Source organism: Schistocerca gregaria, chromosome 1 (genome assembly GCF_023897955.1).
Source record: "Schistocerca gregaria isolate iqSchGreg1 chromosome 1, iqSchGreg1.2, whole genome shotgun sequence".
In the NCBI taxonomy this organism is placed as follows: Eukaryota; Metazoa; Arthropoda; class Insecta; order Orthoptera; family Acrididae; genus Schistocerca; species Schistocerca gregaria.
Window position 1 is genome coordinate 573353310 of NC_064920.1, and position 25286 is coordinate 573378595.

Consider the following 25286-nt stretch of genomic DNA (forward strand, 5'->3'; position numbering starts at 1 on the left):
GGAGAAAACGAGATCTATTGTTCCCCTATTACCTCTGAACCCTTGCTATAGTTCCTCTGATTGGTGTTCTAGGATTTTCGGCAATCTTTTTGGTTGGTTGGTTTGTGGGGGTTGAAGCGACCAGACTACAAAGGCCATTGGTCCCTCACAATCTTTTTTCTATGACCTTTTCCATTATATTAAGGCAGTGTGATACAGTGTGATTTCCCAGTAGTTGGCGCATTTCTTTCTACTACCTTTCTTGAACAATTTTTCCATTCATCTGGCACTTTGTTTTCCTTCAATATCACCCCCAGTACCTGGTGTAACCATTGTATTCCAAGGATTCCTGTGGCTTTCATCATATCCGCTGTCAGCTCATCTACTCCAGCTGCCTTCCCACTTTTCATCTGATTCAGGGAATTCTCAGTTTCTAACCAAGAGATTGGATCCTGCTCCTCCTCTAATTCGACGACTTTGGTGCCACTTTTTTGTGCATCTTCCCCATTCAGTAAGATTTCAAAATAATTCATCATCTCTTCTCTGATACCCATCATGTCCCTGATAATATCCCCATCCTCTTTTTCAATCGCTGTTATGTCTTCCCTATCAGATCTTTTACTTTTCAATAACCTATATAGCAAATGGTTGAAATGGCTCTGAGCACTATGGAACTTAACATCTGAGGTCATCAGTCCCCTAGAACGTAGAATACTTAAACCTAACTATCCTAAGGACATTACACACATCCATGCCTGAGGTAGGATTCGAATCTGCGACTGTAAAGATCTCGCCGTTCTGGACTGATGCACTTAGAACTGCTCGGCCACAACAGCCGGCCTATATAGTAGTTTTTGGTTTCCTTTGCTATCCTGCTCCAGTTTCTGGGTGAATATTTTCCAACTCTTCCCCTTTTCTTCTTCTTTCACAATTCTCTTTGCTTAGAGTTCCTTTTGTTGGTATTCTTTCTCCACTGTTGTCACCTTGTGTTCGTATTTTGGCACCAACCCCTGGTTCTGATTTCTTTTTTCAAACTCCATGTTTTTCTTTGCCATATTACGTGTTTTAATTACATCTTTCACTCTTATCATTCCACCAACTGGTTTCTTTATCTTTCACTTTACCCTTTGTTTTACCGCATATCTGCACAACAGTGTTAACTATTGATATTTGAAATAGGTTCCACTCTTCTTCTAAACTACCCCTTTCAGTTTTTGGAAATTTTTGTGCTACTAGATTTTGGAAACTTTTCTTATTTTCTCTTATTTCAACTTCCACTCCTTAATTTTTGACATTCTTTCTATGACTTTCAAACTTTTTGTCTTATAATTTAGATCAGCTAGTAACCTGTGGTCACTGTCCAAGTGCTCACTTGGTATGAGTTTAGTGTCCCTTACTTTTCCTCCAATTAATTTGTCCATTAATATATAGTATATAATTGTCTTAGATTTGCCATTCCAGCCATATGTAGTAATCTTATGGCTTCTTGCTTCTTGAAGAATGTATTCTTCACTAAAAGATGATTCCTTATGCACAGATTTAGCATTTCTTCACCCTCAACATTTCGTCTTCCGTATCCAGAAGGGCCCATTACCTCATCATATCCATTTCTATCCGTGTTTTGGTCTTCCAGTATTTCAAGGAATTTCGTTTTTTCTTCCTCACTGCACCCTTGCTGATGCGTATACACTTGGGGTGTAGTAAAACTATTCTTTCCCGAATTCACACTTGTTCTAATTATCCTTTCACTTACAAAGCTCACATCTGTAACTAGGTCAATGACTTTTAAAAACACAAACACCCCTCCATTTTTTGCCTCTTTATTGTGATCCTGCCTGTATATTTTGTACCCACCTCTCAGCAATTTAGAGTTTTTTCCCTTGCACTTGGTCTCACTCAATCTAAGGATATGAATCTTTCTCCTCTCCATCATGTCTACAATCTCTTCAGTCTTTCATGTCAAGGTTATTACATTTAATGTTCTCACTCTCAGTTTGTTTATGTCTTTTTGTTGGGTTCTCGTTTAGTGTATCTTCTTGTGACACTTGGATTTTATTCGGGCTGTGAATAGCTGTCATTCTTTCCAGGGGTACAAAAAGTGCTGCCTACATTAGATATTTTTCATCTGAGGCTCGTTCCATGAATGAAAGCAATAATAACTTTTTCTCATCTGCTGGCGTGCTAAGCCTAATGCAACTGACGATTTTCTGTCAGGGTTTACTCCCTCTGCCTTTGAAGATCCCTGTTCACCACAAGGCAGTGGTTCGACTCTTCATTTGCCCTTAGGAGAGAAAGGCTGCTTCCTCTGCCAGGTGCGCTGTACCTAAGATGTTCTTCTCTGTCGTAGCTGCCGTTAAGGGCTTCGCCATATCCATGGCAAGGATTGATAATGGTAAGGAAAAAGGAGAGGTTTAGGATAGGATAAGATAGGACACAGACTAATGATAGGCTGTGGGACACACTTTGTCTGGCTCCTCGCCTTTGTGTTCATGAAATATTTCGAAACCCGCCGTAACTTTCTGCAGACGGACAAATACAGAATTTCAGTGGTAATCTACTTTGTACAGATCAAGAAACATACATACATATTGCACTGACAGTTGATTCCTGTAAAAGGGATTTACATATCATGAATGGAATGAAGTGGGGTATAGCAGCCACTGTTTGAAGTCTGTCGTGTGTGTGTCTATCTTCAAGCCACTGCCATGAATGTCAAATATGCACAATGTCCTAGTTACAGATCACGTTACTAAATACCACCGACCATAGACCACATATCAGCTTCCGTTCATGTTGTCCCCCCCCCCCCTCCCCCAAACAAAGGATCGAGTGGTGGCATTCTGTTGATCGGGAAATTCCAGACTTGCTTCCTGTATCTGTCTTTCGCAAAAGGCCACTCCCTGTTTGTTTGTGTGAAACAACATCCCGAAACATGCAGGCGGAGGTTTTCATCTCTCTTATTGTCTATTGCTGGAGACAAGGGGAGAACTGAAGCAATTTCGATATCAAAAATAGAGTGAAATAAGCCATTTGCACTAACCTATGAAATTAATTGTTTGACAATTTACAGGAGTCAAATAAATAGCTTACGATGAGCCTTCTTTGTAATGATACATATTTTCGTCGTTTGAGTATCACAGACAATCATTATGCAAATCAAGTAGCGAAATTTCTATTTCAAACAGATCGTGGCACTAAATATATCCAAGGTGGTGTACGCAAAAAACGGTTAAATGCTACCGATCACACAAACTAGTGATCACGAGGCGCGCCTGTCGTCAACTACAGGGTAGCCAGGAAAGAGATCCACACCTGCGAGGCCACACCTGCCAATACAAAATGCATACATGGCACAATACAACTATCGGAAACAATGAGTTGATCAATCGGGATTTTGACGCTCTGATTGAGGTTTTTAAAAGTGCTATAGAATTCCTAAACTGTCTGGTTTTCCCAATTACACCAGGACGAAGAAGAAGGGATGAAAGGGTCTATTGCATGATAGGGTAGTAACATAATCAACAACAACAACAAATACCTTTGCAGTGTACTGATAAGCACTGAACACGACACACTTTAACAGTAATCGAATCCATAGTAGTAACAGTCGAAATGACTGGATATCGGAGATCGCTATCAATCGGGAATTTTTGACGTCGCGGTTGGGTTTTTCAAGCACTATAGAAATTATAAGTTGGTTCTCTCTGCTACATTTGGAAGGAGGAAGCTTACTGCATGATATGATAGAGACAACAGCAAATATTGCTGCTAGACAGAGCCCACTGCGATGTATTGAGAAGCATTAAACATGACACACTTAAACCGTGATCCAATACATAGCAGCAGATACTATGGCAGATGTCGGAGATCGCTGAAACATTCGTACATCACACGTGCTCTTGTCCTGAGGTCCATATGCAGCACGCCAAACCTCTCATATGCTGCTCCCACCAACGCTCAAAGGTCGGTAAAAACTACCGTCATGATTGCAGCCACAGTCGTGGACGTGCGTATATGACAGAGTGCTCCACCCCCACCCATGGAAGGCATCTGTGGGTGATAGGAGTGGTATGAATTCGGATGTAATCAATACGTCCAGCACAAACACCCATCGTTTTGAATCTTCTCTCATGCAACACACGCATCCGCTTCTATCATGTTCACCCAGCACACAGGTCACTTCACCAGTCCCCGCTGCCATGTGCGCGATCGCACAGGTCGGCTCATTCTTTGTACCCATCACAGGTTGAGCTAATCCATTACTTCTGCTTGTTGACTCCTCATGATCCTCGCTACAGCCATCTGCAGTGCAGAATGAAACAAGCAGCTGCAGCTTGAACGTATACAGTCATTATAACCAATTCCACCACGACATAGACTCACCAGTTTAAAAAATCCATTATACCCAGTCTGAGACAACGATGTTGTTGACCAAAGACCCCGAATTTCTCACGTGGAATGTAGGTATCTCCATTTTATACGAGTTATTTTCGAAGACAGAAGAAATCGATGCTTACTCATGTTCTCAGATCGCTAAAATATCGTTACTATTTGTGAAAATCTTATAACCGTGTGGCATAGGCTACATTTTCTCTAAGTATTTTCTCTACACGAAGGAAAAAATATTTCCTTATGTGTTACGTTATGCATCACAGGACTACAATATGAAACTCATTTTGGCTCATGACATATTGCTAAGATCTAACACTATCACAGGACGCCTAGACATTTTCGAACTCTGCTATTGGTGAGCAATATTTGTGCCACTCTCACATCTCGAAACGAGTCACCTTCTGCGAACCTATCTGCTACATCAAAACTCCAGCGTGGTTTTAGACAGTCCCTCTGCATCTTGTGACTGTCCTCAATCTCCGACCCGCCATTCCTGCGCCTTTATCCATATGATCATTCCAATTTAAGTCGGAACTGAGCAGAAGTTGGAAAGCGCGATGTCTACCACCTTCTGCATGTCGTGGAGAAACAGTGTGAGCTGAGTTAATGCGACAGGACCGTGTTTTGGCCAATCGGTGCAAATGGAGACATACCGTCACAGCTCAGCCGACGAAGCCCTCGCCGCGCGGGGTTGCCGTGCAGTCTGAGGCGCCTTTCCACGATTAGCATGGCTCCCCCAGTTAGAGGTTCAACTCCACCCTCGGGCATGTTTGTGTGTGTTGTCTTTAGCGTAAGTTAGTTTAAGTTAGATTAAGTAGTGCATAAGCCTAGGGCATGATGACCTCAATAGTTTGCTCCCATAGTCCCATAGTCCTTACCTGCAACACGAGGTAGTATAAAAGACAATATGAACAGTTAGGGTGGTGTTTATTACCAGGAAAATTAGGAAGACTCCACATCAAACGAACTGGAAGAAGGATGAGGATTTTGCTACTGCATTGCGATTCATCTACAAACTACAAACAGGTACTGCAGTCGTACTGCAGTCTGAAGGAGACCTGCGCCCCTCTGGGTGCATTAATGTCTGCTAGCCATACATTCTTTATGTCATTGTATCATACAACAGAGATAATCTATGAACTATTAAAAACTCCTCTAACGTCATCCAATAGAGAACTCTAAAAGATGTTACCGCATGTCTCTCTTAAGATATATCGAAAACGAATACCGTCTACATGCTGGCACTGAGCATATATGGCGATACTGTTAAATATACAGTTACTGGTTCATTGGAGTAGGTGGCCAGTGACTGAAGTAGCTTGCACAGGCTAATGTACAGCTTCGTCACCTGTAATGTAGGAGGAGCATATCCCACAGACTGTCAGTCGCAAGAGAGGGTCCCTATGTTTTTGTTTGATATACTGCTTTTTCTGTTGTAACATATCCAAACACTATTTGGCTACAGCTACGGTGTAAATAATGCTACTGCTACTTCCTCTATACACAGGATATTTGAAATAAAAGTTATCTTCCACAGTGACATGGTAGTAGATCTCTAAGTGTCCTGTTTCATTGATTCCTCATATTGAAGTCATCTATACGATCGCTGTTTCAGCGCACACCTTCCTCAGAGGCTGTTGCACCCACCAGACTTCTTTTCCATATCAAACAAGTGATGTAAGTCACTCATTATGTGGTAATCAACAGCATACCATTGGACGGATGGGATGGAAACGACACAGCCGATGTACTGTAGTAAGCATCACAGTTGACAGTGCGAACAATTTTAGCAAATTTACTTTTTTCCGTAATTTCAACGCCGACCAATGACAAGGCAGTATGCCTCCCAATTTCTGTATCCTCGTTAAGCCTCAAGTATTTTGCGAGTACCATATACTAGACTGTGAATGTAGGTAGATGATTGTGCAGTACATCCGCTCGTTGTTAATTCTCGAACATATATGCTTACCAAAGTGTACCAGACAGCGTCATTTACCGATCTACTTATTTCTAGCACTTCAGTCGTAGTGGATAATTTACGATTATGGCTGTCCATCTCCCCCTATGCTGATGGGTAACAGAGCATTCTCACATTCTTAGGATAAAGTTGGAGACTGAAAGATCTCCATGCACTGTCTTTGACCAACCGTTCCTGCAACAGTGGCACTGATTTAATTTTCAGCTGACCAGAGGTAGGAGACTGCATTTCACATCTCGTGGAGGAACAGAAGAAGCCGAGTCTGCAATTGCTGTTCAGTGAAGACTGTTCCACAACAGTCTTACTCATGGTACCTATCCAAGTGCACAAGATCTCTCCAGACGCGTTCATGTCGAGGAGGTTAGCATCCCTTGTCGACGTATAGTAGACATTAGAGTGTTGTGATGATATAATAGAGTGCTATGGAGAAGAAACATGTCGTTCGTGCATGGTGGAGCTCCAGATGAACGTAATTTGAAGCAATTTAAGAAAAGTTATCGGCAGTCATCTCACAGATTTTTATAAAGAGTCCTTAGCTAAAGAACGTTACGTTACCAGCTGGGATGACTGCAATATACAACAAAAGAATGAAATTCGTTAAACCAAACCATATTGACATCCAAGTCCTGTTCATCAATCCTGCAAACAATAGTGTTGGCGAAACACAACCGCTGTTCCACTGCATTGGGGCTTAATGGCTGATGGGTTTGAATTTGTATGGGAAGAGATGCAGGTCTTCAGTGAGTGTTTGTCAGTGTCTTCCAGTTGATTTCCGCCTGTTGTGCAGCCCGTCTGATCGATTTCCTGGGGCTAGTTTGAAACACAGAGCGTGTCTCCTCGATGTTTTCAGGCGTTTTCATCCTTTTTGGAAGACTGACATTGCTAACATTGTCGTACAAACATTACCCGTTCTCTCAAACTTGCGAATCAAATTCTTGACTGTTAGCGCTCTTGAACTGGCTGTCTTCAGCTTGAACTCGATCGCAAATTTCCTTAGAACCGCAGTTGGGCTGTTGTTGCTCGCTTAGTAGGCCTACACAAGCGCTCTACACTCACGCATGTACTGTGACATTTTCAGGTGCAAGTGGACGACAACAACAAGGCATGTGTGCATGCACATAATAATTCCCATCGTTCCCTGCGGCCAACCGTGCGATTTTAGCATCCTAACGCAAACCTTTCAGGAGTTGTCACAATTTTATTTCCCGTAGTTTTGTAGCGGTCACCCTGTATCTAGTCGACAGGCAGCTGATTCGCCAAGACACTAGAGCAGTTCTCAAGTATCACATGAAGTGCAGGTTCTCCGAAAAGGGTGTCTCAAAGCTCTATGCACTACATTAACAACACTTTCCTCCCTCCCTCTAATTTGTTGTAGACCAAGACGTCTTTCTCAAGATCATTGTGTTGTGGCCAAAGCAGAGTTCAATGGAGTGACACGTACGTCCTTCCAGTAGTTGATGGTCGCCACCCCTACACTTGGTACCAAAAAAGTGTGGTGCATATCGCCCATGCAGAGATTACCATGCCTTTAACGATAGAACAATGCCAGATCGTTATCATGTGCCCTTATTAATTGTGTATTATATGGCACAATCACTGGTATATTTAGTATTCTATACTTTTCTAAAGCCTACACACAAATTTCTGTGGCTGACGAAGACATACAGAAGGTGACTGGTATTGCACCATTTGCCCTTTTCGAGAGAGTGTTCAAAATGTGTGGCTTACAAAATACTGCAAGGACTTGGTAGAGGTTTACCGACTCAGTGCTACTAGGTTTGTCATATTGCTTCGCGTACCTTCACGACATCCTCGGTTTTTCAGCCATGGCAAAAGAACGCCAACACCACACAGCTGAAATTTTTAGACGCCTGGACAAATACTGTGTTGTATTAAATACTGCCAAGTTTATTTTGGGAAACCGGAGACACCTTTTTAGGACACCTGATCACACCAGCAGAATCGTTACTGCTTTTTGGTAAAGTAGAAGAAATATTGAGGCTTTCATGGCCAGAAACTGCAAAAGACCTGATCCGTTTTCTGTGAATTCACAGTTTTTATCGAGGCTATCTACCTCATTCCGTAGATATTCAAGTATCTCTAACCGCAGCACTGTCTTGTCCTGAAGTTAAGGGGCAAACGTCAATACTGGACGCTATGAGCACTGCTCTCGAGACATTGTGAAGCAAAGTATAATGAACACGGCACTCGCTCCACACCCCAAATTAAATCCATCTCACACACTGGAGGTGGATGAAACTCAAACTGCAATCAGTGTAGCATTACAACAGTACAAAGATGGTGCTTGGCAGCCACTTGTGTTTCACTCTCACAATATCTCTCCATCACAACAATAATGGAGTGCTACAACCATTAAGTTTACGAATCTATTAGATACTTCCTACACAGTTGTTGGTGAGTAAGTTTGCAATTTACACAGGCCTTAAGCCAGAGCAACCGTAAGTGTTCGCCACAGCAATACAGTCAACTGAAATTTATTGTACAACTCAGCACCGACATACGCCACATATCAGGAACTGACAACATAGTAGTTAGCTGCCTGTCCCATGTAAACAGTATAACAGATGAAGTGGATTTTATTCAACTTGTGAAAGGACAAGAGTCGGACCAGGCAACTTCATGATCTTAGAAAGACACTGCCTCCAACCTTCAGCTGAAACTGAGTGACTTTACTACCCAAACGTAAAGCTATGTTACGAAGTCTCGAATGAAAGATCTCGTCATTTCTTACTTCCTTCATTGCATAAACCATCTTTCAAGAGCCTGCACAACTTATGTCACCTTGGCCCCATGTCAGCGGTGAAACTGATAACTAGCCGTTTTTTTGTACGGCCCATATGCAGAAAGATTATAGAACCTGGACTAGTGCATGTGTTCAATGACAGCGTAGCAAAATATCTCACAATGTACATGTGCCTGTCGGGAGATTTCTCAGGCACAACTGCGAGATTTGCACTCATCCATATAGATGTAGTAGAACCATTATCACTCTCAGATGTCCAACAATATTTTTTAACAGCGATCGATTGCTTCAACCGATGGTTGGGACCATATTCGTAGACAATATTTTCGGGTCGGTTGTCTACTTTACATCACAACAGACTGTGGCTGACGCTTCGAATCTGAACTATTTTCCCAGCTGAGCAAATTCTGCAGTGCTGTTCGCTACAAGATAACAAGTTATTACCCAGCAAGTAATGCAACGATTGACTGCTGGCACCAGTTGTTAAAAGCCACACTAATGCATCAACGGTCAAAGTGGACAACAGCTTTACCATTGGTCTTGCTCGGTACATGAAACACTTGCAAATCTGACCTGGACTCTTCTCCGGCCGAACTGTTTATAGAGAAGTGCTGCGACTTCCTGGTAAGTTCATTGATCCATGTGCAGTCTCCATGGAGGGTACCAGTCAAACAGACTTCACTTCCTAACTGAGGAAATGGATGACGCAAATCCTACCACGTCCAGCTTTGTGACATGGAACATCACAAACTTTTGTCCGCTGCAAGATACAGATATGTACACATGTGATGTTACGCAGATACTGGGTGAAACCGTCGCTGACACCTCCACACATTTGCTCTCATCATGTTACTGCAGAAGTGAAAAAACAATAGACATTTCAAATAATGGCAAAAGGGTTAAACCAGCCTTTGCGTTGCCATAATTGTCACAAACATATGCACAATGCAACTGGCCAAAGGCTGCACTTTGAGTACAATGAGCTCCAATGGAAGCAGAAACACAACCGGAGCACCAAACGTACTGTGGACGGTTCGTGCAATTCTTGGTGTTATTCATGAATAACACTCCTGAGGTGTGGCCAAGTGGTACTAGGCGCTTCAGTCTGGAACCATGCTGCTGCTATGGTCGCAGGTTCAAATCCTGCCTCAGGCATGGCTGTGTGCGATGTCCTTAGGTTAGTTAGGTTTAAGTAGTTTTAAGTCTAAGGGACTGATGACCTCAGATGTTAAGTCTCATAGTGCTTAGAGCCATTTGAACAATTTTTAACACTTCCGATGTGATTTGTGGGCAACACTCCACTGTGGCTGGTGTAGTGGCAGATATCGACACATATCGATAACAAGTCGTCACTGATTTATTTGACGAAGCTGTCAAAAGAGTTCGCACACTGGTCGACAGGAGCACTGTGATTAAATTTCCCTTTTATGTATTGCGATGATCTAAGATTTTTTATTCTGAGATAAACTTCACTTATTTACCTATCAACCTTTGTTGATGTACCTACCTTTGCAAAGATCATACTTCGTTTCATGATATGTTTGGATCACTTGTCGCAAGACTAGTTGATAACCTACCGAACTGGATATTTATATAGGAATCACACCTTTCTATCATATACTGCAATATCTCAAGTCTAGATCTTAAGGATGAAGTATGGTATTCTTCAACAGCCGAAATGTAGATATTCTTGTGCTGACATCTCACTATCTTCCCCTTTTCATTCTAACAAACACTTCTACCTAAATCTCTTCTTCATTGTCTTATACTAATAACCATTCCCGCCATCGCCAAAACTTATTCAGTTTGTGAGCTGATTAGGCAGTTTTTCGTGTTGGTACAACGCTTTTCCCCTGTTGTTCCGATAATTGAACTTAAGTGGTTTTATCTGCAGTTTATACCACTTGTCCCTTTTCTAAATAAACGTGGAAGGAAGTATACAGTTGGAGGAACGTGAATTTGAAGTTTGATAAATTCTTAAACATCTTCCAGTACTATTTTAAAATGTGTTTCCCACTCAGAAAAGGAAAATCATGAAAAATAATTCCAAAAGTTACTGTATCAATCCAAGCATACAAGTTTCACTGAAGGAGAAAGGATTTCTATATCACGCTGCCAAGCAAACCAGAACATTAAGGGCCTGATGCTTATTTTAAAAGAGAGAAACTTATCTCAAATAAATTATCAGTAAGTAAAAATATAGCAGATGACAACTACATGAAAAAAGCCATAATTAGTTTGAGACGTTGACAGGATAGAAACTGGAAAAACGCAAGGAAAGCACTGTAAACATTAATCAGCTTGAAGATGGAGACAAAATTACATACCCACACAGAGCAGCTGATGTATTTAATATATATTTCACTGAAATGACTGATAGAAAAACAGAAAAAATAACTTCTGAATACAGACACTATAATATAATCTATTAGTGTGATAAAACAATGTTTTGAATCCATCAGAGGAAAAGGAAGAACTGAGTATTAAAAAGAAACTGAAATCGAAATTTTCTTCAGCCATAGACAATGTTCCTGACTACATATTTTTTTAAAATGTGTAACAGTACTGACTAAGCCCCTAGCTCATCTTTGCAACTCCTCATTGTGTGGTGATGTTTTACCAGAAAACTGTAAACTGAGAAGGTAAAGTCTGTCCAAGAAGGGAGACAAGACCAATTAATAGAACTACAGATCAATATCTCTGGAGTTTGATGTGTCTAAAATACTGGAAAAAATTATTTTACAGAAGACGTCTAACATTTATAGATGAAAATATTTTTCATCAAGTACTCAATTTGATTTAAGAAAACACGATCATTTTTGATTTTATGAATGAAGCCTTGACTGCAATAGATAATAAGGAACATTTATCAGCAATATTTCTGGTCCTCCCAAAAGTCTTTTATTTGAAAGACAGCAACATACTGCTTCAAAATTGGAATATACAGAAAATATGGGGTTGGGACAGGAACAGCTACCATCATACCTGAAAAGCAGAGAGCAGATAGAAGAAATCACAGATCAGGAAGAGAGCATTATTTGCATATAGCATTCTAAAAGAAAGTAAATTGTGTACAATGAGCCCCAAGTTTCTAGTTTGGACCCAGTGTTATTCCTGATATTTATCAAGGAACTAGAATCGTGTGACAACTCTCAGAAATACAATAAAAACTATGGCAACACAAAGTTGTTGATAAAAGGCAAAACTGCTACAGAACTACAATATGAAATGCAAAATTGCCCTCACATATTGCAGAATGGTTAACCACAAACACTCCTGTTCCTAACGCAGAAAAAACTGTCACAACGACATTTATAACATACAAAATAAACATTCATTAATTCCCATGGTAAACTTCTTTAATAAACAATCAGAAACAGTAAACTCTAAAAAGTCTGTAGGAATATAATTCAGGAAAACATGAAATGGTACACATAGATTACTTCCATCAGCAAGAAACTAAGCATGGCTTGCTATGCAATAAAAATACTTGCTAAGTGTACAACAAAAGAAACATTAAAAATGTATCGTTATGCCCAAGCGGAAACACTTGCAATATGGGATTTTTTTATGACTTATGATAAGGAAAAGCTGTTTCGTAGCACAAAAGAGGATTGTAAGGGGAGCTGAAAATGCAACTCTTAGAAACTCTTGCAAACACCAATTTAACGCACTCCAGCTATTGACATAGCTACACATTCCTGAGATGGTCATTTACATAAAGAAAATTTCAGGACCTAAAACGAATTAGTACGTACAAATCAAGCAGTCCATATATAGGGTGTTACAAAAAGGTACGGCCGAACTTTCAGGAAACATTCCTCACACGCAAATAAAGAAAAGATGTTATGTGGACATGTGTCCGGAAATGCTTAATTTCCATGTTAGAGCTCATTTTAGTTTCTTCAGTATGTACTGTACTTCCTCGATTCACCGCCAGTTGGCCCAATTGAAGGAAGGTGATGTTGACTTGGGTGCTTGTGTTGACATGCGACTCTTTGCTGTACAGTACTAGCATCAAGCACATCAGTATGTAGTATCAACAGCTTAGTGTTCATCACGAACGTGGTTTTGTAGTTAGTGCAATGTTTACAAATGCGGAGTTGGCAGATGCCCATTTTATGTATGGATTAGCATGGGGCTATAGCCGTGTCGCGGTACTTTTGTATCGAGACAGATTTCCAGAACGAAGGTGTCCCGACAGGAAGACGTTCGAAGCAATTGATCGGCGTCTTAGGGAGCGCGGAACATTCCAGCCTATGACTTGCGACTGGGGAAGACCTGGAACGACGAGGACACCTGCAATGGACAAGGCAATTCTTCGTGCAGTTGACGATAACCCTAATGTCAGCGTTAGAGAAGTTGCTGCTGTCAAGGTAACATTGACCACATCACTGCATGGAGAGTGCTACTGGAGAACCAGTTGTTTCCGTACCATGTACAGCGTGTGCAAGCACTATCGGCAGCTGATTGGCCTCCACAGGTACACTTCTGCTTATGGTTCATCCAAGAATGTGTCAATCCTCATTTCAGTGCAAATGTTCTCTTTACGGATGAGGCTTCATTCCAACGTGATCAAATTGTAAATTTTCACAATCAACATGTGTGGGCCAACGAGAATCCGCACGCAATTGTCCAATCACGTCATCAACACAGATTTTCTGTAAACGTTTGGGCAGGCATTGTTGGTGATGTCTTGATTGGGCCCCATGTTCTTCCACCTATGCTCAATGGGGCACATTATCATGATTTCATACGGGATACTCTACCTGTGCTGCTAGAACATGTGCCTTCACAAATACGACACAACATGTGGTTCATGCACGATGGAGGTCCTGCACATTTCAGTCAAAGTGTTCGTACACTTTTCAACAAGAGATTCGGTGACAAATGGATTGGTAGAGGCGGACCAATTCCATGGCCTCCACGCTCTCCTGATCTCAATCCTCTTGACTTTCATTTATGGGGGCATTTGAAAGCTCTTGTCTACGCAACCCTGGTACCAATTGTAGAGACTCTTCGTGCTCGTATTGTGGACGGCTGTGATACAATACGCCATTCTCCAGGGCTGCATCAGCACATCAGGGATTCCAAGCGACGGAGGGTGGATGCATGTATCCTCGCTAACGGAGGACATTTTGAACATTTCCTGTAACAAAGTGTTTGAAGTCACGCTGGTACGTTCTGTTGCTGTGTGTTTCCATTCCATGATTAATGTGATTTGAAGAGAAGTAATAAAATGAGCTCTAACATGGAAAGTAAGCGTTTCCGGACACATGTCCACATAACATATTTTCTTTCTTTGTGTGTGAGGAATGTTTCCTGAAAGTTTGGCCATACGTTTTTGTAACACCATTATATGACACCAGACAAAAATTGGATCTTCAGAATGAGTATACAAACCGAGCTCTCAGACAAAACTGATCGCTATAAACCGTCAAAAAGTTTGTTATGAACTTCCACAGCACATCCGGGCAGTAAAAAGTATAAAAATTCAAAAGGCTTTAAAAAAATGTTTCCTAGATAGATGCTGTTTTATTGATTTCAAACAAGCTTATGATAGTATCGGAAGGAATCAACTCTGGAAGGTAATTCAAGAGGCAGACTGGTTCAGATGACTTTGAGAAGAACAGTATTCAAAGTAAAGTTTGAGGGTGCTTTATCAAAGATATTTGGAGTTAACCAAGGGTTGTGACAGTGTGATGTGCTCTCTACAATTTTGCTTAATGTCGCTTTCGACATGACAGAAAGCGCCAACCTTGGAGAACACTGTTTAATAGAGTGACTCAGGACTTGCGTATGCAGATGATATTGATTTGTTATCTAGGAGGTAACAAGTCTTAGAAGAAAAGCTTGAAAAATTAGAAAGATATGAAGTGGAGATGGGGCTGACACTTAAACAGTCAGAGACCAAGTATATGTTAACACCTGGGAAAAGATAGAAGGAGAAAGAAGCATACATTTAAACAGGAAAGAATGTGAATGCCATATAAGCTTTAAATGTCTTAGGTCACTGGCAACTGAGAATAATGATATGAAGGAAGAAATACAGAAAAGGATTACACCTAGCAACAGGAGTTACTTTGCACTGGTTAAAGTATTTAAAGCAAGAAGCCTTAGTAGGAATCTGAAGCTGACTGTGTATGGCACAGTAATGAGACCTGTGGTGATGTATGGTGTGGAGACCTGTACAATGATGCAAAATTATGAGGAGTTTTTTTTTCAGAGATGGGAAAGCAAAATTCTTAGTGAAATCTTCTGGCCAGTGAATGATAGGGGACTTTGGCGAAACGGAAATAGAAAGGATATCAGAGAGTATAACAAACCAAATATTGCAACAGAAATAAAGAGTAATAGGCTACATTGGTTGGGACATGGGGAATGGTGGAGAGCAGCACAGTAAAGAAAATTTTCAAAGAAAAATCAGCTGGAAGCCGTATAAGGGGCAGGAAAAGGACCAGATGGCTCGACAACGTGGAGGAAGGCTTGGAAGAATGGGAGTTAGAAGATGGAGAGTCAAGACAGCCAACAGAGAAGAGTGGGCAGAGATTGTCCAGGAGACCAAGCCCCTACAAGGGCAGCAGCGCCAAGCAGTAAGTAGGTAAGTAGGATTCTGTTGTAGAATGAATGAATATCGATTGCCTAAATTTAAATTGGTTCCCTTTTCTTTTATATATATATGTCAGTACCCCCCCCCTTCCAAGAACCATAGACCTTGCTGTTGGTGGGGAGGCTTGCGTGCCTCAGCGATACAGATAGCCATACCGTAAGTGCAACCACAATGGAGGGATATCTGTTGAAAGGCCGGACAAATGTGTGGTTCCTGAAGAGGGGCAGCAGCATTTTCAGTAGCTGCAGGGGCAACAGTCTGGACGATTGACTGATCTGGCCTTGTAACACTAATCAAAATGGCCTTGCTGTTCTGGTACTGCGAACAGCTGAAAGCAAGGGGAAACTACAGCCGTCATTTTTCCTGAGGGCTTGTAGCTTTACTGTATGATTAAATGATGATGGTGTCCCCTTGAGTAAAATATTCCGGAGGTAAAATAGTCCCCCATTCGGATCTCCGGGCCAGAACTACTCAAGAGGACGTCGTTATCAGGAGAAAGAATACTGGCGTTCTACGGATCTGAGCGTAGAATGTCAGATCCCTAAATCGGGAAGGTAGGTTAGAAAATTTAAAAAGGGAAATGGATAGGTTAAAGTTAGATATAGTGGGAATTAGTGAAGTTCGGTGGCAGGAGGAACAAGACTTTTGATCAGGTGAATACAGGGTTATAAATAGAAAATGTAATAGCGGCAATGCAGGAGTAGGTTTAATAACGAATAAAAAAACAGGAGTGCGGGTAAGCTACTACAAACAGCATAGTGAACGCATTATTGTGGCCAAAATAGACGCCAAGGCCATGTCTACTACAGTAGTACAAGTTTATATGCCAACTAGCTCTGCAGATGACGAAGAAATTGATGAAATGTATGAGGAGACAAACGAAATTATTCATGTAGTGAAGGGAGATGAAAATTTAATAGTCATGGGTGACTGGAATTCGAGTGTAGGAAAAGGGAGAGAAGGAAACATAGTAGGTGAATATGGATTGGGGATAAGAAATAAAAGAGGGAGCTGCCTGGTAGAATTTTGCACAGAGCACGACTTAATCATAGCTAACACTTGGTTCAAGAATAATGAAAGAAGGTTGTATACATGGAAGAACCCTGGTGATACTAAAAGGTATCAGATAGATTATATAATAGTAAGACAGAGATTTAGGAACCAGGTTTTAAATTGTAAGACATTCCAGGGGCAGATGTGGACTCTGACCACAATCTGTTTGTTATGAACTGTAGATTAAAACTGAAGAAACTGCAAAAATGTGGGAATTTAAGGAGATGGGACCTGGATAAACTGAATGAAGCAAGGTTGTACAGAGTTTCAGGGAGGGCATAGGGGAACAATTGACAGGAATGGGGGAAAGAAATATAGTAGAAAAAGAATGAGTAGCTTTGAGGGATGAAATAGTGAAGGCAGCTGAGGATCAAATAGTTAAAAGACGTGGGCTGGTAGGAACCCTTGGGTAAGAGAAGAAATATTGAATTTAATTGATGAAAGGAGAAAATATAAAAATGCAGTAAATGAAGCAGGGAGAAAGGAGTACAAATGTCTCAAAAATGAGATCGACAGGAAGTGCAAAATGCCTAAGCAGGGACAGCTAGAGGACAAATGTAACGATGTAGAGGCTTATCCTACTAGGAGTAAGATAGATACTGTCTACAGGAAAATTACAGAGACCTTTGAAGGAATGAGAACCACTTGTATGAATATCAAGAGCTCAGGTGGAAAACTGGATCTAAGCAAAGAGTATATAGAGGTTCTATACAAGGGCGACGTACTTGAGGACAATATTATGGGAATGGAAGAGGATGTAGATTAAGAAGAAATGGGAGATACGATACTGCGTGAAGAGTTTGATAGAGCACTGAAAGACCTAAGTCGAAACAATGCCCCAGGAGTAGACAACATTCCATTAGAATTACTGATAGCCTTGGGAGAGCCAGCCCCGACAAAACTCTACCATCTGGTGAGCAATATGTATGAGACAGGCGAAATACGCTCAGACTTCAAGAAGAATTTAATAATTCCAATCACAAAGAAAGCAGGTGTTGACAGATATGAATATTACCGAACTATCAGTTTAATTAGTCACAGCTGCAAAATAATAACGCAAATTCTTTACAGAAGAATGGAAAAACTGGTAGTAGCCGACCTCCGGGAAGATCAGTTTGGATTCCATAGAAATACTGGAGCAAATGTGGAAATACTGACCCTACGACTTATCTTAGAAAATAGACGTGCAGAAAGCTTTTGACAATGTTGACTGGAATACTCTCTTTCAAATTCTGAAGGGGGCAGGGGTTAAATACAGGGATAGAAAGGCTATTTACAATTTGTACAGAAACCAGATGGCAGTTATTAGAGTCGAAGGGCATGAAAGGGAAGCAGTGGTTGGGAAGGGAGTAAGACAGGGTTGTAGCCTCTCTCCGATGTTATTCAATCTGTATATTGAACAATAAGTAAAGGAGCAAAAGAAAAATTCAGAGTAGGTTTTAAAATCCATGTAGAAGAAATAGAAATTTAAAAGTTCGCCGATGCCATTGTAATTCTGTCAGAGACGGCAAAGGACTTGGAAGTGCAGTTGAACGGAATGGGCAGTGTCTTGAAAGGAGGGTATAAGATGAACATCAACAAAAGCAAAACGAGGATAATGGAATGTAGTCAAATTAAGTCGGGTGATACTGAGGGAAATAGATTAGGAAATGAGACACTTAAAGTAGTAAAGGATTTTTGATATTTGGGGAGCAAAATAACGAAGTAGAGAAGATATAAAATGTAGACTGGCAATAGCAAGAAAAGTGTTTTTGAAGAAGAGAAATTTGTTAACATCGATTATACATTTAAGTGTCTGGAAGTCGTTTCTGAAAGTATTTGTATGTAGGTTAGCCATGTATGGAAGTGAAACATGAACGATAAATAGTTTAGACAAGAAGAGAATAGAAGCTTTCGAAATGTGGTGCTACAGAAGAATGCTGAAGATTAGATGGGTAGATCACATAACTAATGAGGAGGTATTGAATAGAATTGGGGAGAAGAGGAGTTTGTGGCACAACTTGACGAGAAGAAGGGACCGGTTGGTAGGGCATGTTCTGAGGCATCAAGGGATCACAAATTTAGCATTGGCAGGCAGAGTGGAGGGTAAAAATCGTAGAGGGAGACCAAGAGTTGAATACACTAAGCAGATTCAGAAGGATGTAGGCTGCAGTAGGTACTGGGAGATGAAGAAACTTGCACAGAATAGAGTAACATGGAGAGCTGCATCAAACCAGTCTCAGGACTGAAGACCACAACAACAACAACATATGTCAGTTGTACACCATATTAGATTGTGCTATATCTTAATGTAATATATTTCCCTCATTTATGAAACTATATTACACACTTACAATTAGTGATGGTATTGAATTAATTTTACTGTAATGTACTTGAAACTGTGCGTTAATGTATAAAATAACCCATACCCTTTATGGGTGATATGATGAAAGTGATGCTTAACAAATAAAAAGATACCGCTAGTTATCAGAGAACGCATTTACTAATGTTTGATAGTAGGCTACGTCTTATGAGAAGGATCCGATTACAAATTCTTTCATTAATTTCTTTTTCGATCTCGGTGGATTTGACTTTCTTCTATATTGAGATTCCTTTTCTCCCAGAAATCACATTGTTAACATTTTGCTTTTTAGCCAGATTTCTGTACATAGTGTTATGTGAGCAGCACTGCTTTTTTGGGAGAACTACAAACTCTGTTGCATGTACTTCAGCACTTCATCACTAGAATTTTAATAGGCGTACTCTTGGCTGCAGGTGGCACTTCCTTGGTTCAATTTTCTTGTCCATTATATTACGTGGTTACTGCTGAGAGGTCTGTATGATGGATCGTCTAGGAATTTGAGGAAAAGAATCAACAGGATCTGTATAATCAGCGTAGTTGTGAATTAATATTGGACATATTATTAAAAGATATTCGGAAACCAGTTTGATATTTACGACACTATCTAATACATGTAGGTTACTGAGGCCGAAATTTGCACTTTTTGTTGATAAGAAGCTGAAGAAAAGTAAAAATACATTTCTTCTAATTGTTACCAATTCAGTTGCACGACTTTTGGTTTGGTAATTGGCAACACAAGTTTGATCAGCATCGTGTATAAAATCTTTGGGGTAGCGGACTTCGGCTGTTTATGCGTTTTTGGACAGATTTTCATAGTTTTATTTACATGCCAATAGATGGCTCCTCCGGTAGCTAAGAAAGAAACCAAAACAACACATTTGCTATAAAATTTAGAGAGGGAGGATGGGGAAAACTGAGTTTTTTCTTTTTTTAGTATAGGAAATTATATTTTTCAGAGGTGAGCCAGTATATGTCGTCCTGACGAACATTAACCTCAAATTCAACCGTCTACATATATCTAACTCTTCCTTACCATAATACTGGGTCTTGCCTAAGTTTGAACGATGTTTATGATTCATTCCGTGGTTTGTTTAAGTCTGTTTCCGGTTTACGAAGGAAGACGGTGCAGTTGTAACAGACAGCTTGCCTCTACGGTAGTGGAAGGTGGTGTGTGAGAGGTTATTGCACTCATTAATTTGACGTGAAGTACACTGTCATAACTGTTTGGAATGTTGGTGGTTGAAATAACTTAGTTTGTGTGGTGTCTTAGGCGCTGTTATCTTAGCCTTATGTCATTCAGAGAAACGAAATTGTCATTTACAGGATATTAAGCTAAAATGATAATCTAAAAATCCGGAAGCACACATCCGACCATTTGGTTTATGACCACAGTGAGTATTAATATATTTCTTTTTATTATGTTTGTTGACGTACAGATTTTCGTGTTAACGTTTTTTGAACTGTGTAAACAAATTTTGTGTTGCGTTGAAGGGGTGCAGATTTTTGGTGACAGGTAGGACAGAACCAACTTTCATAACGGTCAGGCATACAACTTTCATTAGTAGGATCAAAACTGAACAATATGCCGTAAATTTACGGGATATCTTGTGTGTTATGACGCTGCAGAAGGGGAAATTACTTGATTTCATAAAGATGTGCGGCAAACATTTTGACATCAGCTAAATGTAATATCAGTTGTTGTTATTTATCATGTATATATATTTTTTTCCATGCAGGAGCTAATCTATCACATTGAGTACGAGATTCCTTAGTCAACTATGTTCCTTTATAACAGTTATTTTACGAGAAAATAGTGTTCATACCGTCTTCTGCTTAGAAGTCCATTGCCACAGAAGGTGGAAACTGTAAGATTCCATGCACATCTGTAGCCTATTGCATAGTTGCCCATTACTTTACCTGTTTTCATGTAAAAATAATAATGGAGGGAGAGGTTATCGTCAATTTGAGGAAGTTTAAGGACTAGTTGTTAGCCTCTGGAATGGTAACTTGATTAATAGAAATGTATACAATGTAAAACCGCAATAAACTATTGTCCCTTTATCATCCTAATTTACACATTTCATTCCATCTGCTTTTAGAGTAGACAACTTACATGTTGCTTATTCCCCTAGTTGACATAGCCTATTTTTATATTTTTGTGGTGTTCTTGTATCACACAAACTATTTCTTTGAAAACAGTACAAACTTCTCTCAGATGTACTTGTAATGGCATTCTATATACATTGCTATATGTGAACTATGAGAAGCATGCATACGACAATCTAAATTTTTTGGCAACAGACTTTGCATTCCCATGATTAGGTCATTCTGTGCATGGCAATACCAGCAGTAACGGGCTTGAAAGAAAAGCTATGTGTAACAACAGTGCCATTGTACTCTAGTTATATGAACTAGGTACTTTAACTAATTATACAAGTTAAGTTATAGGGCCCTCCCCACTCTTATATATATTTTTTGTAGTTTCTACGCAATTTACGTACATAATATGCACCAAAATACTCATCAGAAACTCGTCCATTATACAATGATGGTTTTCTAAATTTTCGTTTCAGTGTGAATTCTGACATTAAAAACTTATACAGTATTTAGTATGTAATATAGACTCTCCCAGTGTTTCATAAGTGAAAATGCTCTCTTAGAGGTAATTAAGCTATGGCATTTATATTCTTATGTCTTCAAAGTTTTGCTCCCAATTTTCTGTTATGATGCTGAACAGTAGTGTAGCATAAAAGGAAGTTCTTCCACAGTTTTATGAAAAAGGTGATTATTGTGTAACATTTGTCACTCTGTCATTAGCAGATGAGTGTTACTTGTTAAGTTTTAACAACTGTTGGTGCAGTGTTAGTATTTCAAATGATGCTAAGATATGTTTCTTGTTAGTATGTGTGTTTTCTTGAATTGTGGTCAGGTAGCTACTTCCTTGCTGTGCATCATGTTGTCGAAAACCTGCGACCATTACTTCTGTTATAATTGCACACGTGCTTTCTTAGATTAGTGTGACTTTCTGAACTTTGCTTTTAGAAATAAAAATATACTCTTTAGCTAGAGGATATTTGTTGCTAAAATCTATGCCTCCATCATTGCTCTCTTCTCTCTTAGTCCTCCACTGTTGATTTCACGTGTTCTAACCAATTGATCATTTACTAATTTTATTCAAGTTTTTATTTCGGCTATGTATTTTAACATTACACTAAATAAGACTGCTCTCTTTACTGAGGGACTGTTGTCATGACAAATTAGTGCCTGGCAGTTTCTTTGGACTCTATTCTTCACTGTGTCATCAGTGTCGGACATTTCTGTGGCAATGGATGAACAGTTAATTACGTATGTGCCTTTGGCCATTGCTGTAAAATGTAGTAAGTCTGTTTCAAAGGAATGAAGACCTGAAGTTCAACTTTTGTGCATGTAGCAGTATATTTAGTTAATGATGGTTGTCTTCTTAGTAGAAAACTAACTGGAGCTTATATATGGGTGTTTATTCCTTCCACTGTTAAAAACATTCTTCATGTTCTTTCCTATGAAGTTTTACAGGAGCCATTTTTGCCTTGTGCAGAGCTCAAGAACTCCTATACTAAACTGCTTATTATATGTTGCTAACTTATTGATTTGTATGAAACTCGATAAAGTGTAACTTGGAAAACAAACTTTAAATGTTCTTATACCATAACAAAGAGTTCCTTAGTAACATGAGTAGTGTGTTGAAGTAGTAGGCCTACTTCACCAAGCTTACACCTCACCTCATAAACTCCTGCTGTGTGGAACTGAACAAGTTGGGCCAGACTAGGTTGAAGAAAGAATTTTATGTTTTATAATGACTGAAAAATGTAAGATTAATACCATTTCTCTGATGCATTTCTTTGCCTGATCTGTTACTATGCTGACATATAGGAATGGAATTCAGAATCTTCATTTCAGTGGATCAGCATTTGAAAACATATACCGATAAACTTTTACTGCTAACAAGGTTTATCTAGTCAGTGAATGTAGATAACAAAATTGTGTATTGTGGTGTCCAGTGAGACCTTTGTGGTTTTTTTTTTTATTTTATTTTTCGCCATCTACTAGTGGATCTCTTGTAAAATATCTCTAAATTGGAATAGCCCCTCCTTTCCCCTAGGCGAAGTCTAGATGGATATTATGAACTAACAATCACGATACAATCTTGTATCATGGTTGTTAGTTCATGATTCATACATCATCGATTCATACATTCACACTTGTTGCATAAATCCCACCAAGGATGTGGGATGAAGCAAATCACACATCATTTAGAAGAGGCAGCTTCTGCAGACTACGTCTGTAAAATACACCAACAACCAATTAAAATTACTGTTAATGTACTCACATCAAAATCTACCAATATAAGCAGAAAATAGCTGCTTTGATAAGAGCTCTACATTTTCCTTGTACACTAACCAGTTGCTGTTTTTATCCAATACTTCAAACTACGTATATAAATTGGTGAGCCAAACAATATGACCACTGCCTACCACGAGACTGAATGCCTCCTGTTTGTAACGCAGGCACATGATAGGGTAAGAAAGTTTATAAACATAGCAAACAGGAATGGGAATCTTTCTGATGATGATGATGATGATGATGATATTGACCACAAATGGTGAAGTCCACAGATATTAGTGACTTTGACGGATGGCATATTTTAATGGTATGGTATCTGTGAATGAACACATCAGAAATAGTGAAACTTACCGTGGTTCACATACTATTGTTGAGAGCATATTGAGAAGAGATTGAAGGGCTGAGAAACCATGAGTAGGCAGCAAGGTGTTGGACATCCACGGCCCATCACAGAATGTGGAGGTTTGCCTACTCTTTTAAGTGAGATAGACAGCGATATGTGGGAGATTTGATGATAGAGCACAGTGCTAGTGCAGGTATGTCACAGGATAATAAAGTCTGGACAGTGGAAATGTTTTGCCTTGTGGGATGAATCATGTTTCTTGTTATGTCAGATTGATAGTCATGAAGAGATATGCCATCATCCGGGCAATTGGCTGCTCAGAGCATGAACTGCACCACAGGCATATTGGGACTAGTATTTGGCTATAGAGGACACTCATTTGGGTTTTCCTGGCATCTGTGGTAGTAACTGAAGGCACCACGACAGAGTAGATTACGTGAACATTATTCTGGAGCAGGATCACTGCTTCAAATGTGAGATCTTTCTCATCTATGATGTCATTTTCCAGCAGGATAAAATCCATGTCACAAATCCAATTGCATCCCGATTTAGTTTTCCCGTGATTTCCCTAAATCACTCCAGGCAAATGCCGAGATGGTTCCTTTGAAAGGATCCAACGAGACCGATGACCTCGCTGTTTGGTCTCTTCCCCCAAACAACCCAACCCAAATCCAGAGTAATGCTACAGTTGTTTCGTGTGGTTTGATAGTTAACTCAAGCTGGGCACTAAATTCTCCTGACATGAACTTGATGGAATACTTCTGTGGTGGTATTCTGTTATTTAACACCAGCTCTTTTATCACATACCATTGGCCTGTAATATATGGGAATAGCATGATCTCTGCATGAATATCTGGTGCCATATAACCCCCCAGAAACGTACCTGGGACTTGTTACGTCCACACCATCCAGATTTGCTGCTGTATTGTGTTCCATAGGGATCCACATGTTATTGAGCAGGTGGTCATAGTGCTTAGGCTCATCAGTGTGTATGTATATTTTTGTGCTACTACTTTTTGGGCTGTAAATGTCATCGTTCATCCAAAATTCACTTGTATTATTCACCATTAATGCAATCAGGGGGGAAAATGCATAGGTCTGTGTGTGGAGAAACCAAGGTTCTGCTGCAAGATATTAGTATTCAAGCTTTGTATAATACTCGTACTGATTGCTTCTCTAGAATTAATACTTTTTTTTAGCAGCATTGCTACTGAAGATTATGCCTTACTATACTGTTGTGTGAAAGTATAATAGCTATTCCGGTCAGCACAATGGAAAAGGTCCCCCCCCCCCCCCCCCCCCCCCCCCATCCCAGGGGACTCACAACTCTTTTGTAAGGTTGTGCTTGGCTTCCATGGGTTCCCAGTCCTCGCTGTTGTCCTTCCTTTTCCATGCTGCATGTCTGTCCTCCTCCTATTCTGCCTTTTCTCTCTTGGGGACTAGGTC

At 40.0% G+C, this 25286-nt stretch overlaps 2 protein-coding genes across 3 annotated transcripts in view; one reads left to right on the forward strand and one right to left on the reverse strand.

The window, feature by feature from the left end:
- Window positions 1-1399: 1399 nt before the first annotated feature.
- LOC126361562 (uncharacterized) lies at window positions 1400-1912 on the reverse strand. The gene has a single exon (XM_050007803.1). It carries the CDS (start codon window positions 1910-1912, stop codon window positions 1400-1402), a length of 513 nt encoding a protein of 170 aa, XP_049863760.1.
- Window positions 1913-19840: 17928 nt separating this feature from the next.
- Window positions 19841-25286, forward strand: part of LOC126356558 (dipeptidyl peptidase 9) — a 196461-nt gene continuing 191015 nt past the window's right edge. Inside the window, exons 1-2 of one of the 2 annotated variants that reach the window (XM_050007381.1) lie at window positions 19876-20295; window positions 20441-20508. The gene's annotated coding sequence lies outside the window, so the exon portion shown is untranslated. Of the gene's footprint in view, window positions 20509-25286 lie in introns of both variants that reach the window. The other variant, XM_050007380.1, reaches the window with a different exon arrangement.

Bases quoted from the DNA above. Each gene is read 5' to 3' on its own strand.
- LOC126361562 (XM_050007803.1), bottom strand. From the start codon at position 1,912: ATGATGGAGAGGAGAAAGATTCATATCCTTAGATTGAGTGAGACCAAG.